The sequence below is a fragment of the Atractosteus spatula genome, chromosome 5, assembly GCF_055471065.1.
Source record: "Atractosteus spatula isolate fAtrSpa1 chromosome 5, fAtrSpa1.hap1, whole genome shotgun sequence".
In the NCBI taxonomy this organism is placed as follows: Eukaryota; Metazoa; Chordata; class Actinopteri; order Semionotiformes; family Lepisosteidae; genus Atractosteus; species Atractosteus spatula.
In genome coordinates this window covers 32,624,416-32,640,468 of record NC_142710.1, presented here as the reverse complement: position 1 = coordinate 32,640,468, position 16,053 = coordinate 32,624,416, and the positions used below count along the sequence as shown (strand labels likewise).

The window sequence follows — 16,053 nt, the reverse complement described above, 5'->3', positions numbered from 1 at the left end:
GTGGTGATTCGCTATAACAAGAGAGTCAGGTCAACAGTATGCATTAATTTTTAGGTTCACAAAAGAGAAATAAAAGTACCTTTGTATCAGGTGTTTCCTGTTATGATAGGAGACATGAGGAAGTTGCAAGGACTTGTTCAACCTGTTTAGTTTTGTTATAGAATGTGGTGTGTTATACAATATGTGCTGATTCTTTTACCACTAATGCTTTGTAGGTATCAATATTTAGGTGTGTTATTAAAATTGTGTCCAACCATATTATCATAATCATAGAAGCAGCTTTTATGAAGTCTGATGAAATGGCAGTAGGTGTATTCTAAAGTTGGATGTACAGTAGGCCTGGTTTTAGCATCGCATTGCCAGAACACATAATGGATGGCGAATGGAAGGCGATTATTCTTACAGTCAATCAGAATCATCATACATTATAGGACCACTGAAAAACTTTTTAAAAATTAAACATTTTAATTTTATGCAACATGGTAAAATGCTTATTAAAGTTAAACAATAAATATTTAACAGAAGTGAATGAGAGGATCTTGTATTGTGAAATATTTTTAACTTTTCATCCATCCATTTTCTTCCCACTTCTTTCAATTCAGGGTCGGGAGGGAGCTGAAGCTCAACAAGCAACAGGCACACACATAGACACAGCACACAATTGGGCTCACAGCAGGGCCAATATTCCCAGAAACCAATTAACTTACCAGTATGTTTTTGACTGTGGGGGGAAACCGAAGCACCTGGAGGAAACCTATGTAAACACGGGGAGAACATACAAACACGCAGATAGCACACAAGATCCGGATTGAACCGAGGGCCCCAGGACTGTGAGGCAGCAATGATAACCACTGTGCCACCCCTTTTTAACGTGACAATACTTGTCAATACATTGAATACTAAAATTCAATAACATACCACCAGAGTATTTCCTTTGCTCCATATGATGAGCTCATGTTCTACAAATTAAATATATATCCATTAATGGAAGTACAGTATGTGAGTTGTGTACAGGCACATGTAATACAAAACACATAAATAACAATGGTGATTTTTGTTGATGGAAAAAATGAATTTGATTGGACCAATTTTAAATATATTTGAGGAATTAGATGCAAATGTTCATTATCAATGGCTTTTGTTTATTTGCTTATTTTAAAAAAAATCAATTTACCCGTGGAGTATTAATATATAGCAATATGTAATATAATATAATCAACATTTTTGTATGAATTTTGCAGTATTTTGCAGCCAGTAAAGCATTTTAACACAATTAAAAAAACAGTCCTCTACTTTTTCATGTGATCTAAACCTATTTACTCATGAAAAATAATGAAGCAAAGAACTGAAACACAAAACATAAAAATGTTATATCAGTTTAGGTTCAAGATTTTAAGCTTGATTTGAAGACTTATTTTTGTCCGTGTTGTTTCATACTCAATAATTGTTAGAAAGAAAAGGTAGAAAGATGTATGAAACACTTGTCCAAGACCCATGATTACAAATGCTCTTCTGAAATTCTTGAGATTTAAGAAGATGATAGTGTGTAATTAGAGCAGCAGAGTCTCCTTTTGATTTTGTTAACTTGTGATCTATTAAATGTTTTTAACCGTTCTAAAGATAGAAGCACCTGCTATGTTCTGATGTTGTGATAAAAGATATTGGCACTTCCCTTGTATTTTTAATATATTTATTACTATACCTAACATAGTGCCAAAAGGATGTTTTACAAAACTTATCTGATTGTGGTTAAACTTTGTAGCATCTTTTTAACGCTTCTCAAATCGGGGTCGGGTTTAAGTAATTTCTTTTGCACCTCTCAGATAAAACCTAAAAGTGGGTTACCGGAATTCTGCAGCTGTAAAACTACAACATTAAAAAAAGATGCAGAAATATATTCCTAAAGATAAACATGAAGTAAGAACATCTGAATCCTTGCAAACAAAAGGATACCATTTGGCACAGTAAGCTTCTTTGGTTTGCAATAGCTAATTGAGCTGTTGATTTATCTGTTCAGTGAAAGAACTAGTTGGATAAAATAAAGATAGCAAAGGTTTAGATAACATAGTTGTTCCAGACTCCCACGACCACTTCTGTAAAAACTGTCTCCTATTCTCAATTTAAATGCACTTCCCCCTGGTTTACATTTTGTGTCCTCTGGTGTACATTTCACTGTTCATTCTTTAGAAGTTTGTTGGGTTGACTTTCTCACTGCCTTTGAGGATTTTGAATACTTGAACCAGGTTCCATTGTAATATTCTCTGTTTGAAACAAAATTGATTTTTGTCATCTTAGCCTGTTAGAGTATAACATGCGGTAATGTACAGTACACTACCTGAATGCACTTCTGTGTTTTGATGCTAGAGTAGCTAAACTGAATGACGAATTCTACATGAAGTCTTACTAGTACAGTTTTAATTTTTACTTACAACAAAATAGATGTTATGGTTTTTACTATTTGCTTGTAACACTCTGCACTAGTCTACATTAAATGTAATCTGCTAAATGTTTGCATAGTCTTGAATTCTTTCTAAATCTTTTTGAATTTTCTTTACAGCTTCTATTGCTGGCTAATCCTCCTATTTTGGTATCCTATGTGAATTTGACTAGTTTTCTAAGTACATCAAAATCTAGATCATGGATATAAATTAAGAAGAGCAGTTGTCTAAGTACAGATCCATCTGTTACTTCACTAATTACATCATTCCAGCTTTGGTATTCACCCAGGTCTTAACCCAAACACATGCATTACTTTCAATGCCTACAGCTCGCAATTTAATAATTAATCTTTTATGACAATCTTTATTGAAAGCCTAATAAAGCCTTTATTGAAAATCTAAATGAATCTAATATCAAAAGCTCATTTTGTATCCATCACTGCCTCTGTTTGTTCAAAGAACTCTAGTTATACAAAACCCGCCTTTCTAAATCTGTTAACTCTCCCTAGAATCCTATTGCCATACACATGATGCTCTACTTTATTTCTAAGTAGAATCTCATAATCATAGATTAAATAGAAGATTTTTTAATATTTATCTGGTGTAGTTTTGATATACTCTTTATGACTAGGTACTACATTATATGATAATATGTACATGTTCTTTTTCAAAGAACCCATTTTCTTACACCTACTAATATTCTCAGGCCATATATAAAATATGAAAAAACAAAATACCAAGTACAAGTATCTAAGCTAGAGAATGCAAGCTACTCAACATTTCAAAGTACAAGGTCTTCTATCTAATGGGTCTTGATTACTCTACCTACCCTAGGGCTGAAACGGCCATACTGCACCATCTAATGGACAGTCATAACATTACAGAATTTTTTAGATCTGTTTTTATGCCAGAAAAATACCAAAGAATTAGAATTGATCTGGGCTGCAAAGGAAGAAACACTGATCAAGGAATACAATTATAAAAATGTTTTATTGACCTTTACAAGCAAATAAAACTACACATATACCTTTGATTTCACACAGGCTGTTCAGACCTGAGAGGGGAAGGGTTACAGCGGTTTCATAGCTCTTGAGCTCTTGAGCTATGGGCTCAATTTGCCCTAAGGCACGTTCAGAGTGAAAATTTCATGTTTCCTCCATGCCTGAGTGTATTTTCTCCAAATCCTCTGATTTCTTCTCATAGTTAGAGAAACTGTTTATAATAATTAGTCTCCCCTGCATGTGTGTGGTATCTTGTCTGAGGAACACTCTGCCTTGCAGCCATTGTCTGCTATGATACTGTAGGCTGCAGCTCACTGCAAATATGTAAGACTAAGAGGTTATTAAAAACGAATGGATGTTAAGAGCTGTTTGCTGAACACTTGGGGGAGCTCTATGGTTAGCACTATAATACTATGATCTGTATAATAGCACTGCATTGTGTTTCACACAACTCTTTTTTTAACAAGTACTTTGGACTAATCCAGCAGACAAAGCAAATTTAGTTGGCATGAGGGGGCGGCAAGGTAGTTACTACTGCTACATTATAGCTCAAGGCTACTGGGTACAATTCCAGATAGTGACACCTTCGTTTTGGAGTTTGAATAATCTCCCTGTCTTAATGTGGGTTTTTGCTGGGTACTCTGGTTTTCTCTAACCTCCCAGAAACATGGAGTTAGGTTTAAATGTCTGTTTTAAAATGCCTTGTCACCACTGATGGACCAAATGTGGCATAATATACCATCCCCAGGTTATACCCAGGTATGGAGTATGTAAAAAGAAAATGGAATAAATCAAATAATTAATAATTGCTTACACTTATGTAGTGCTTTTCTGGACACTCCACTCAAAGCGCTTTACAGGTAATGGGGACTCCCTTCCAACACCACCAATGCGCAGCCCCACCTGGATGATGCGACAGCAGCCATAGTGCACCAGAACGCTCACCACAACACAAAACAGCTATCAGTTGAGAGGAGAGCAGAGTAATGAAGCCAATTTATAGATGGGGATTATTAGGAGGCCATGATTGGTAAGGGCCAATGGGAAATTTGGCCAGGATTACACCCCTACTCTTTTTGAGAAAAGCCCTGGGATTTTTAATGACCACAGAGAGTCAGGACTTCGGTTTTACATCTCATCTGAAGGACGACACCTGTTTACAGTATAGTGTCCCCGTCACTATACTGGGGCATTAGGACCCACATGGGCTGCAGGGTGAGCGCCCCCTGCTGGCCCCACTAACACCTCTTCCAGCAGCAACCTTAGTTTTTCCCAGGAGGTCTCCCATCTAGGTACTGACCAGGCTCACACCTGCTTAGCTTCAGTGGGTTGCTAGTTGTGAGTTGCAGAGCTGCAAATAGCTGAACAAAGGCTGTAGAACCCTCTACAAGTCAATCACATACAGCTTCACTAGGTAAATCAATCTTAGACACATTAATATGTTACACACAATGACAGTGATACATAGCCAGATAAATTCAATTATTAAAAATGCAATGTGTGATTACAGTACGTATAGTATTCCATTAGTTACAATTTCAAGAAACACAGTATTCTAAAACAAATTGCACTACGTATTTTTCAAATAATAAGTATTCCTTGATACAATGAACAAAAATCAACCTCTTGACCTACTTTTGATTCCTTAGAAACCATCATGTCCTATTTATTATAGGAAGCTCTTGTACGTCCTGCTTTGCTTCATAATTTCTAATGGCTCCCTTTAGAATATGCCATTGTGTTGTGTTTGTTGACCTACTCATTACTCATTTTGTGCTGTTAAAAAAAACTTATCTGACATACTTTGGCAATTATTTTGGGGAATTTTAGATTTATTACAGTCATTAGTCTTTCTTTCAGTGCTGGTTATAATAATGTAAGAAATCAATAATCCCCAAACTTCAGTAGCCATGTGTTTGTATAAGTGTTACAAAAATAAACAAAAATCCCTTATTTCCAGGATAGGTTTTATAAAGTTTACCCCTATAGCTCCACTTTGTTATTTTAAAACATTGGAACTTTGCTTCCACTGACCAAAAAGAATGCATACCAGATTTTCTCCAGCCATCCACAACCGCATTGCTTTATTAAAGCCTTCCTTAATTATTAACAGCAAGGCATTTTGTATTTGGCTAGGTATGAAAAAAGTAGTTAAACATTGATCACAGTTTAACTTACTGTTAACAGAAATAAGTATATTGACAATTCATTTATTATTGTGGCTAGACAGAGTGGAAAGATTTGCATGATATGAAAGCTTTAGCGGTAAACCAAATAGATATGGACAATATCTTGCTTCATTATTCTGAAATAAACAGACTGAAGTATGACAATAATTATACAGTAGCAGGAGTCTAGATAGGAGTCATGCCACTCACAACAACTCTTATCTGGAGATACGTTTTCTTAAAAAATAATACAGTATACTTTACTAATACATTATTACACAGTGAATTTGTGTTGTTTGCTGTATTTTTTCCTGACTTGATGATTAGTTGCATTTCTGCATGACCTGTATTGCCAGAGTCAGAGCTGCCAGCCAATAGTTACAATGAACAGTTTCCTTGATGAACAGAGTTTAAATAAGATTGCTGTAGATTCTGGGTTTATAATGCACTTTTTTGCGCGTATACTAGTTTTCGAATTCACCTCGCATCAGTGGCAGCTCTGTATTCACTCCCCCATTCAATCGGAAGTGTAATAAGTCACTATTTGAAACCAGTCCCATGGAGACACGCAGAGGGGTCGCTACAGTCTGGGAATTCCGTTCTCCCAGTCGCACGCACACACACCGCCATGTTGGTCTTAACTGCAGGTTTGAAAATCAGTGTCTGAGTGTATTCCTCTTATCTCAGTAGAGCTACCCCTCTATTGGCAGCTGCTAACATTTACACGGGCTCTATGAAAATAAACGGAACCACTGATAGAAGGGGGGCTGCCGCAGTGACTAAATACCTGAGGAGTGTAAAGGGAGATTGTCCTGAAAAAAATCATAACAGAACGCGACAGACCTTCCTCCAGCATGTCCACTAAGGACGGACTGCTCCCCAGCACTGATCGTGTGATAAAATGTGAGTACGTTTTTTGTGCGTTGGTTTCTCTACTTGTGTGGGAACTCAAGCAAAATATTCCTAGTATGATGTTAAAAATGGCGGACCTACTTTACATTTGCAAATATTTATGTTCAGCGAAGCTCCCGGCTGACTGGGAGATTATTTAAATGCTGAAAGTGTGCTGGGTTATTCATGTACGTTTGACCTTTTTTGTTGCACGCATTTAAAATTGTGCAGCGATATGTATATACTGTAGCAAAAGGGAGCGCTTTACCTCCTCATGTCGCTTTCTACAAAGTTAGCTTGTTTTGGGCTTTTATATACTGTATGTACTTAAATGACGCACTTTAAAGTTTACAAAAATATTCAGAGAATTTCTGCATGTGTTATTAACACTGTTAATGAATTAAAGCTCACGCTAACATTTTATGATGTATGGTTATGCAGTTAGCTTAGTTATGAGTGACTTTAGGTTGTAATACAAGTGTATATATATTACTATGTATGTGTGAAGATAGACAATTTTTATAGTTTGATCTAGTCGGTAATGTACAGTAGGACATATACTTACTGTATGTGTTTCATAGACATACCGTAGACATAATCATATTACGGTTTGGAAACGAAGACAACGGTTGCTACAGATTAAAACTCGTTATCAGGGAAACTTGTCTTTCACTCAGAGATACATGAATTCTACATTATTATTCTTATTGAAAAACGTTAGACACCTCTTTAAGATGTTTGACAAATACAGAAGTACAGGAATTATTTTAATACATTCTTCTTATGTATGTAGTTTTTAAAAGACGTTAAAGTTGAAGATAGTTTAGATGTGGCGTTGTAAATGGTATCTGGTGAACACTATTCGCAGGCCCTGTCAGCGTGTCCTGAAGTAGGCGTGATCTTTCAGATGTGCTTGGACTAAGAATGGCTGTCACTGTGGCCTGCATATTACACACAGCACACTTACAGAGGTCCGTTGAACACATTTTAAATGGTCTTAGTAGAAAAGAGAACGATAATTTTTAAGTTCGTCGTTTTCTTTACTGTGCCGATATTGTGAGTGCGAAACGGTTCAACAGCATATATCCAATTAAAGTCAGTAGAACGCAATATTTATAAGTGCTTTTACATTGCTTTACAGGTAAAAAAAAAAACTTTAAATGCATTTATTATTAAGGCGACTGCCACTCAATTACATTAACTTGTTTGCTGAGCTTTCTTTGACAGTTTTTCTGTGATGCAGTGTAGTGAATTGGATGCTGTCATACCTTAATGATTGTTTAATGTTTCTTTATGCAACTAAAAGATGCTTAGTTGCATACGTAATTACTTTAATTACTACAGTATTTTAAAAAATATTTTCCACCCTTAGTGGTAGAAATGGAAAACAGGGATATTTGCTGCATTAAACTAATAAACTCCTTATTTAAATGAGAAGAACTCCATCATCAAGTAAAGGTGGACGCTACTAATATTTTAGTCCACACAATGTTTTGAACTTGGGGGAATTAGAGCTGTTCCATCACAGGTCCTCTTGAGTCCTGGGTTTGATTCAGGACTGGCAGTCCTCTGTGTTGAGTTTGCATGTTCTTCCACGTGTGTCTGCCCTGTTATGAACCAGCATGTATGCATTCCTGCTGTGCAACTAGGATTTCTGGGTTACCGCTGTGCTCCTTGCCAGGAACAAGCAGCCTTTTCATAATGGACAGAGGTTTTTAGCTTTATGTTATCACATCATATTAAAATGCATTAAGAGAAGGTTTTGTCCTGCAATATAACAATGTCTTGTCCAGGGTGGACTCCTGCCTTGTGCCTTAAGCTTCAGAGAGCAGCTCTAGGTTTGCCGCAGACATAACCCTCACCTGAATAAGCAGTGTTCTGGTTGGTGGATGGAAGTGAAATTTCTTAATAGAAACCCTTCCCCAGAAAAGGTCTCCCATTTTATTTTTAGCTATGTGTCTATTGACAGTGGTCTCATGGTATTTGAGGTATTGGATACGGTACTAACAGGTCACTCCTGCATACTTAAATCTAGGTGAAATATAAGTATTTGTTTATAGTGTGTCTTCTGAGACATTTGTTCATTCAATTTTTGTTGGAATTTGCAGCTATAAATGAGACCTATTTTCCATTTAATACTTTTGGAATTCCGAACAAAAAAAAATATTGCCTCATATAAATGTTTTTTTTCTATAATTTTGCCAAATGTCTTTTATAAACATACTTAGACAGATTTATCTTCTAAAATATATACATTTGTTTCCTTTTACCAATATGTCTTATTTATACACAAGTTGTTTTACATTTTTGTAACATTTTCCAGATTAAGATAGCTAGATTCAAAGTCATACTGAATACTGCCACAGATTAATAGTACAGCAGCCAATGAATTTGGGTAAATTTGAATCATATGCAGCACACATTCATCAATAATAAAGAACATTTGTCTCGACAAATATCATGGCCCCAAGATACAGTACATTGATGTTAACACAGAGTAGACTGTCGATAACAAAATTACAAATACTCTGGAGAATTACAGCTGAATTGATGTGATTGTTGTTTGTTTAATGACTTCAGCAATTAAAAACAACACAACTGTGTAGCTTGAAGTTGTCTCATGTATAATTCTAGGATTATACATGAGACGTTAAAAGTCTATTCCTCCACTTACATTAATAAATTCACTTTCTTATGAGAGTTGTAGAGAAGTTGCTGTAAAAGTACGACCTTAGAATGAAACATTTTGAAACATTTTAGATGTCTGTGTGAGCCTTTGCTTTTATGTTTGTACCTGGAAGTAGAAAAAATGTTTTGTTATTGTGGATATCAGGGGATGGATTTTGTCTTGAAATTAAACCATCAAAATCCATTTTAAAATGTTTATATATCTCCTCAAAAATATAAGAAAAGCACTTTGGATGACACATGAAACAGTGGTATTTGCTGCTGTCTAATACCTGCATTTAGAAAAATAATGGAACAAACATATAATCAAAATCCAAAAAACATACACTCTGTTTTGATTAATTGGTCACCTGTGATTGACCATGATGTAGTCAGATGACTTTTAACTGTTGCATAAGCACTTAATCACCTCTTCAGAAAGAGAGTGTATTGAACAAGGGAGATGAGATGACTTATCCTATTGAATTTCAAGCCTGGTGATAATTCAAAAATTAAAAGAAAGTAAGCCATTTACTTTTTTTGGATTTTTTTTCTGGATTTGGATAGCTAAGAAATCCAAACAAAAGAGAACAATGCCTTCATCATGCCATCGGTGTCCATTGGTGCTGGACTGTGTCCACACACTGTTGCCTGCCATCTGCAGTGTACACAGCCAGCAATTTCTGTCCCTGAAATACACTGCAGATAAGCACAGTCCTTCAAGTCATAACATTCCAGCAAGATCAAGGTTCAAGAGGTTCAGATGATTGGGTCTGAGCTGGAGGGTCTTGTCACTACATAACTCCATTTCTAGTAAGTGGATAGCAACCTGACTGTGTAGCGCTATACTGATCAAGTCCCGAGACCTCACTTGATGCTTTTCCTGGCCTCATTCTGAGGTGACAACACATGCTGTTATGCTGCTTGTACAATGACTGCTTTCTTGTGAAGCCAGATTCATTAAACATTTGTGGGATAAGCTGAGACAATGTGGCTTTTAGAGCTCAGAGTGAAAAAGACATATGCTTATCAAGGCTGTACTGGTGTATAGGGACGGAGACCCTCAAGTCTACAACCTGATGCAAAGCAATCGCAGATGTGCTCTTGGAGTGCTTCCAGCTGTGGCCACACAAGATACTAGCCTGTATTTTTTACAAAAAAAGATCCACAATTGATATTTTAATGGCATGTTAAAATTACTATAATGAATTTTCCTGTCATGTCTGTTCAATAAAATGTCAGTGCGCATACTATAGACATATTCGTAGTAATTACTTTGTGAGTTTTGTTGCAGTTCTAAGTGTTTTTATGTTCAGAGTACTATATAGTAATGTCAGTCAGGCTTCAGAGAAGGGCATTGTTGTTGTTTGGAGTCAAATGGAAAAATGATCAAGCAGAAAAACACTTGAAGGTCTATAATATAATGGCAGGTAAAGACAATTAGATATTTTGTCTAATGTTTAAAATATTTTAAAGGAATTGAAAACGTCACCCCAAACCACTGCTTCGTCTCAGGTATTATTGGACAAGGACTGCAAATGGAGGGAAGTATGTCATTTACTTGCATGTTTATGGAAATTTAATGTTGTAGATACTTATTCTGAAGCACCCTTACTCAACTGCTTGAGTACTTGAATCCCTGAAGTTCTTGTAAACCAAATGAGCAAGGATGCTTAAAAGTCTCATTATATTTACAACCTTATATTTATAAATATTAAGACTACTCGAAAAACTTTGTGCATCCTATCATGCACACTCATTGACAATCACTAAATAATGTATTTTTACTTCTTTCATTAGTTGGAATTTTGTGGTTTTCTAACTCACAAAAGCTAAATTTATTGTGGGTTCAGTGGGTATACCTGGAATTCAAATACTTGCCCGAAGGTGAGTATTGAAACTTTAAACTACATTGTTATGTGTACTGAAGCCAGGAGAACTGACAGGCATGGCTGGTTGGATTTAACTGCCTTAACTAGAAGTACAGTCATTAGGTTATATTAAAGAATTACAAATACTGCATCAATAGAAAGTAAGCCATGTGAGCAAAGCAATGAGCATGGGAAGATTTTTTTTTTCTTTTTATGTTATGGAAACTATTGGTTTGCAATTAAAAGCTAATTTGTCAAACTGTAGTGATATTTTTTTACTGGTGATGAACTTATTGGCATAAACATACAGACATGGACATCCATTTAGAAACATTGCAGTCTGTCATACTAAAATGCACAAAAATGGTGCCATTATTTAATTCAGTCACATTTTAGATGACTTTTTAATATCAGCAAAGTACAGTAGGTACAGTGTGACTTGAGTGTTTATGAAGTAGAGTAGATATCATACATATCAGAAACGATTGTGCATTTACTGCAGTCCTTTAGTTAAAAATTTGTAAAATGAAGTAGTTAAGGTGGGTAGCTGCGTCAGCATGCATAGGCTGCAAAGGAACAAGTAATATGTTAATTCCATGTCTAAAAGAGAAGAAAGGAAACAACGTTTCGGCTGTGGAGCATGTGTGGGGTGCTTACACCCAAAGAAGGCTCCACAGCTGAAACGTTGTGTTTCCTTTCTTCTTTTCAGATTGTAAAATGTACCAGATAAAACACCATAATACTGTTTTTACACTAAATGTTTTAAAGACATTGTGACACTGAACACTGTACCGTTTAATGCTAAACCTTAGCAGTTTGGTCAGTCATGATGTAATCCATTAAAAATTGTTTTAGTGATGTTGTTTTGAATGGCTAGTTGCACTAACACAAATGAATATTGAAGGTGTAAAAATGTGAAAATCATTATTTAACTGACAGATTTTCTGTTATTCTCTTAAACCTTTAATTTCTGTCATCATTTGGCACAGAACTAATTCAGAATGAGGATCTAATTGATTTTTCGGAGAAAAGGAATATTTACTGTATTAATTTTGTAAGCTCACTTTGTAGCTTTTGCATGTTCTCTCTGTATTCACATGGGTTTTCTCAGGCGTTCAGCATTCCTTCCATGCTGTCTGGGTTATTTGGACAAATTGTCATCCATCAATGTGTATGAGTGAATGTATATGTATCCCATCCAGGGTGTAGCAGTCCTATTTTGTGCTTATGCCTGCTAGGTTTGGTTATAGTTCACTGCATAGGTGTTGATTTTATTTGATTTGTAGGTGACACTCTTTCCCCTGAATGAGAATATCCTGAATCAACACCCCACTGTAATTATACTGTAGAAATGATAATTTTTCAAATGAGAAGTCCTGACTACTTGGCAATTAAAAATCCAATACCACTTTTCAAAAGTGTATGAGTATTAACTTAGTGATTTGACTAAATTCTACTCTCAAATACTCTCTACCAGAACTGCTTGCACTTAGGTGTCATGGTTGCAAGACAGGTGGGGTATCTTCTTACTTAGACTCTGCTGTATTCATAGCAATGTTATAATACTAGAAAACAGTAGTGGAGCCCTTTAGGAAATTGTTGCTGTACAAAAATGTGGTTCAAATCCCAAGTGCACTGCCATTGTACCATTGAGCAAGGTACTTCACATTCCTATTGCTTTCTCCCTCTGTGTAGGTGCATATATCAGTAGCTTTGGGTAACAAAAGCAACAAACTTAATAAGATTGTGTCTGATATTTAATATCTTTGCTCAGCAATGTCATTTGTGGGGTAAAGAACTGGCCAAAAAATGTAGCAGTATGGAGGTATTTGTTAATTCCAAATGATGTATAGGGTTTAGTGTTACATAAGATGAAAAAGAAAAGGTCAGATGAGCAAGGTCAAAAAAGAAAGGATAAAACTGTAAAAAAACAGCATCAAATAATTAATAAAATTATAATAAGAACTATAGACCCTGAAGGATCTGGGGGAAATGCATATTTTGAAATCTCAAATTTCCAGGACTGGTGAAATACACAGTCCTCTTGAGGCTCAAGGCACACATGAGGAGCAGAAAATTAAGTATTTGAAATAAGGAGAATTTTAGGAATAGATCTTACTGCACAGTTGTGCCTGCCCCGTGTGACACATTTCAAGTGTCTGTAGTTTAAGTGTGCCTATAGAAACTCTGCAAATGCTAATTCTTTTTGTAGGAATGAGATAATCTTCCTTGAGACCAAACTGTCTTGGTCTATTTTTGAAATGCACTTTATATTGTGTACGTGCAGCTTTGATGAATATTGTGTTGCTTTTAATGGAAATGGGGCTATTTCACAGCAGTCGTAAATGAGCACCCTGCCAGTTCTGAGCAAATAAAAATAATGGGGATATGTGCAGGCATGAAATGGACATTATAATTGAATTCATTAATTTAAATTTATATTTTTAGAATATCACAGTTCTGCTAAGATGAGGTTTAAGTTTAGTTTTACAGAACAAACAGCATGCATCATCCATCAAGGCAAAGTATAGAAATCGACAATATCAAAAGTTTTTTTATTTAGTGATAGTGTTAACCAGCGGAGGTGAATAGTTCTAATTGCTATTTGTAAGTCATTGAATGACGTGCTGAATGGTACTTATATTTCAAGTTGCACATAATTCAAGTGTTAATATCAACAAAGTTCTCTTTACTGAATCAGTTTTGTTTTCAGCTGTTAAAAATTAGGTAAAATGTGCTTGGTGCTAAAAAGTATTAATTTAAAATGTTTACAAGAGAACCACTTATTGAGATAAAAATGGGATATTCTATGTGAATTCTGGTGTTCATTGGATTAATAATCTGCCCCATAACACAAATACAGCTTTTGTAATTGTTATTAATATTATTGCCAGTAGCTATGGTATAAAGACTATTGCAAAAAAGCTACTACAAATTACAGATGACTTGTGGTAGCTTTCAGAGGTTAACAAGTGGTACTTGCTGACATATTTTATATGATCAGAGTTGTAGTCAATGTACGTAGAAGATGTGGATTTAGAGTGTAGGAGTGTTGGGCACAGCTTGAATGAATATATTTATTATTATTTTTTATGCATATTCAGTATTGATAGATTGTCATTAGCATTAGATGTTGGATGGCTGGGTTTACTCTTATACATGGTATTTTGTTGTCCTCTTCCAGACAAGAAAAGTCCTTGGTTATGCCTACAGAGTGACAGTTATTGCTGCAATCGAAGTGTTATTTCAGAAAACATGTTTACATTGCCTTAAGAGTGACAAACAATCTCAAAACATGGGCTTGTTTGAAAAATGCTCTTTCCACAACAGGTGCCCGTTTTTTTTCTAAAATTGTTTCCATGAGGGCAAGTAATGAAAATTCAAACAGCTACAGTAAATAACCCCTATCAGGTTTATTTTAAGTCTTCCTATAAACCGTATTTGTAATAATAGAACAACCTGTTCATAGAACATATCTTCACAGACAGAAGACCTCTGTTAATTTTAAAGTGGCAAGAAATCACTTTTCTTTTTCCAGCCTTTAGCCGGGTTAGGTGTATAAAAGTGTGTCCACTGTGAAACTTTTCACAAGTGCATACATTAAAGTAATTGCTTCTGACCTACAACTGTCACGTCAGTACTGCAGTATGACTCAACTTTAAATAAAAACAAGAGTACTTCAGCTTTGATGGACCTTTAGGCCTGATGATCCACATTTTTAGGCCAAATGTAAAATTGCAAGGACACTTGGCAAAGATTCATAAGCCATAGCAAATTGTCAATGTGGTTTTATATAACCGAAAATTTTGTACAGTTAAAGGGAATTTAGTCGGTACTACTCACAGTATTTATTTCATAAGGGAAGTATGGAATAATGATAAATGCAACTCATAACTGAAATCTCATCTTAATGGATTGGCATTTTTAAAAATAACCCCAGGGAGTTAAAACAGTGGCTGTGGGTTCTGAGTTACCCTGTAACTTGGAGAGGGGGAGGCAGCAGCCGGTTTTTGCTGACACATGCATGACAGCCTCACTTATTTGTGACCTTTTCTTGTTGGCTGTTTCCAGCCAGAACAGAGAAGGCTTACTGAATCTACTACACTTTCTTCACGCTCCTGTTTTAAGCTTTGAAGCAGAGTACCGGGCATAAGAGAGAAGCATTCTGACTTCTGTAGCATTGCCGAAGTGACTTTTCGATTCACTAGAAAGTTTTAGAACTTACAAGTTGAAGTACGTTTTCAGCAGGAACAATGTACGGGCAAGTTTAGAACAGAGGTAGGGCAAGGGAGGAAGTCTGTAGTAGTATTTTAAGATCAGAAGAGCATTCTGTTCTTCTAGGAGCAGGAATGACAGTGATGAAGAGAGCTCGGGGGCAGTGGCCGAGTTGTATCATTTCTAGAGCACGCTGCTTCCTTCCCTAAGCACATAACTTCACATTTATACCTGAATGACTTCTTAGCTTTCTGCATATAGACTAATAGAAAGGCTTACAGAATGAACATTCTATGCTAAATGGTCTTAAGAAAGGTCTATAAAGCTTACATTTGACCTAATGCATGGAACAAAATAAGTGTGATTAAACTCCTAGGTCATTTCTAACAGTTGTGATAATGCTAAAAATGTCATCTATTCCTCATTGTGAAATGTAATATGACCCTGTATCACACTTTAAACCATGTTTAAAACCTTGTACAAAAAATATTTATGTTTTAAGAGTTCTTTAGGAATCTAAATGTGGTGGAAAAATTATGAATGACGAATGATGAAGTAGATCTTGATTGTTTTATTTGCTTGGCTGATGCCCTTATCTCAGGATGACCCACAATAGATCATTTCCATTCCATGTAAGTACAAGGATTAATTGCAGGTACAGTAAAAATAAATAATAGAATGACAGTAAGGCTGAACCAAAACTGCAAGAGCCACACAGGTGGCAAACAAACATAATGAAATGATAAGAACTAAAACATTAATACAGGCACTGTCTGAAGAGGAGTAATGTAAACATTATGAA

The 16,053-nt window shown here is 35.7% G+C and overlaps 1 protein-coding gene across 8 annotated transcripts in view; it reads left to right on the top strand.

Moving 5' to 3' along the window:
• Positions 1-6,190: 6,190 nt before the first annotated feature.
• LOC148834980 (serine/threonine-protein phosphatase 2B catalytic subunit beta isoform) overlaps positions 6,191-16,053 on the top strand; it is a 36,682-nt gene continuing 26,819 nt past the window's right edge. For 7 of the 8 annotated variants that reach the window (XM_088915215.1, XM_088915212.1, XM_088915211.1 and 4 more), the window contains exon 1: positions 6,192-6,510. In XM_088915215.1, coding sequence (XP_088771341.1) covers positions 6,462-6,510 — 49 coding nt within the window. In that variant the 5' untranslated portion in view covers positions 6,192-6,461. Of the gene's footprint in view, positions 6,511-16,053 lie in introns of all 8 variants that reach the window. The other variant, XM_088915214.1, reaches the window with a different exon arrangement.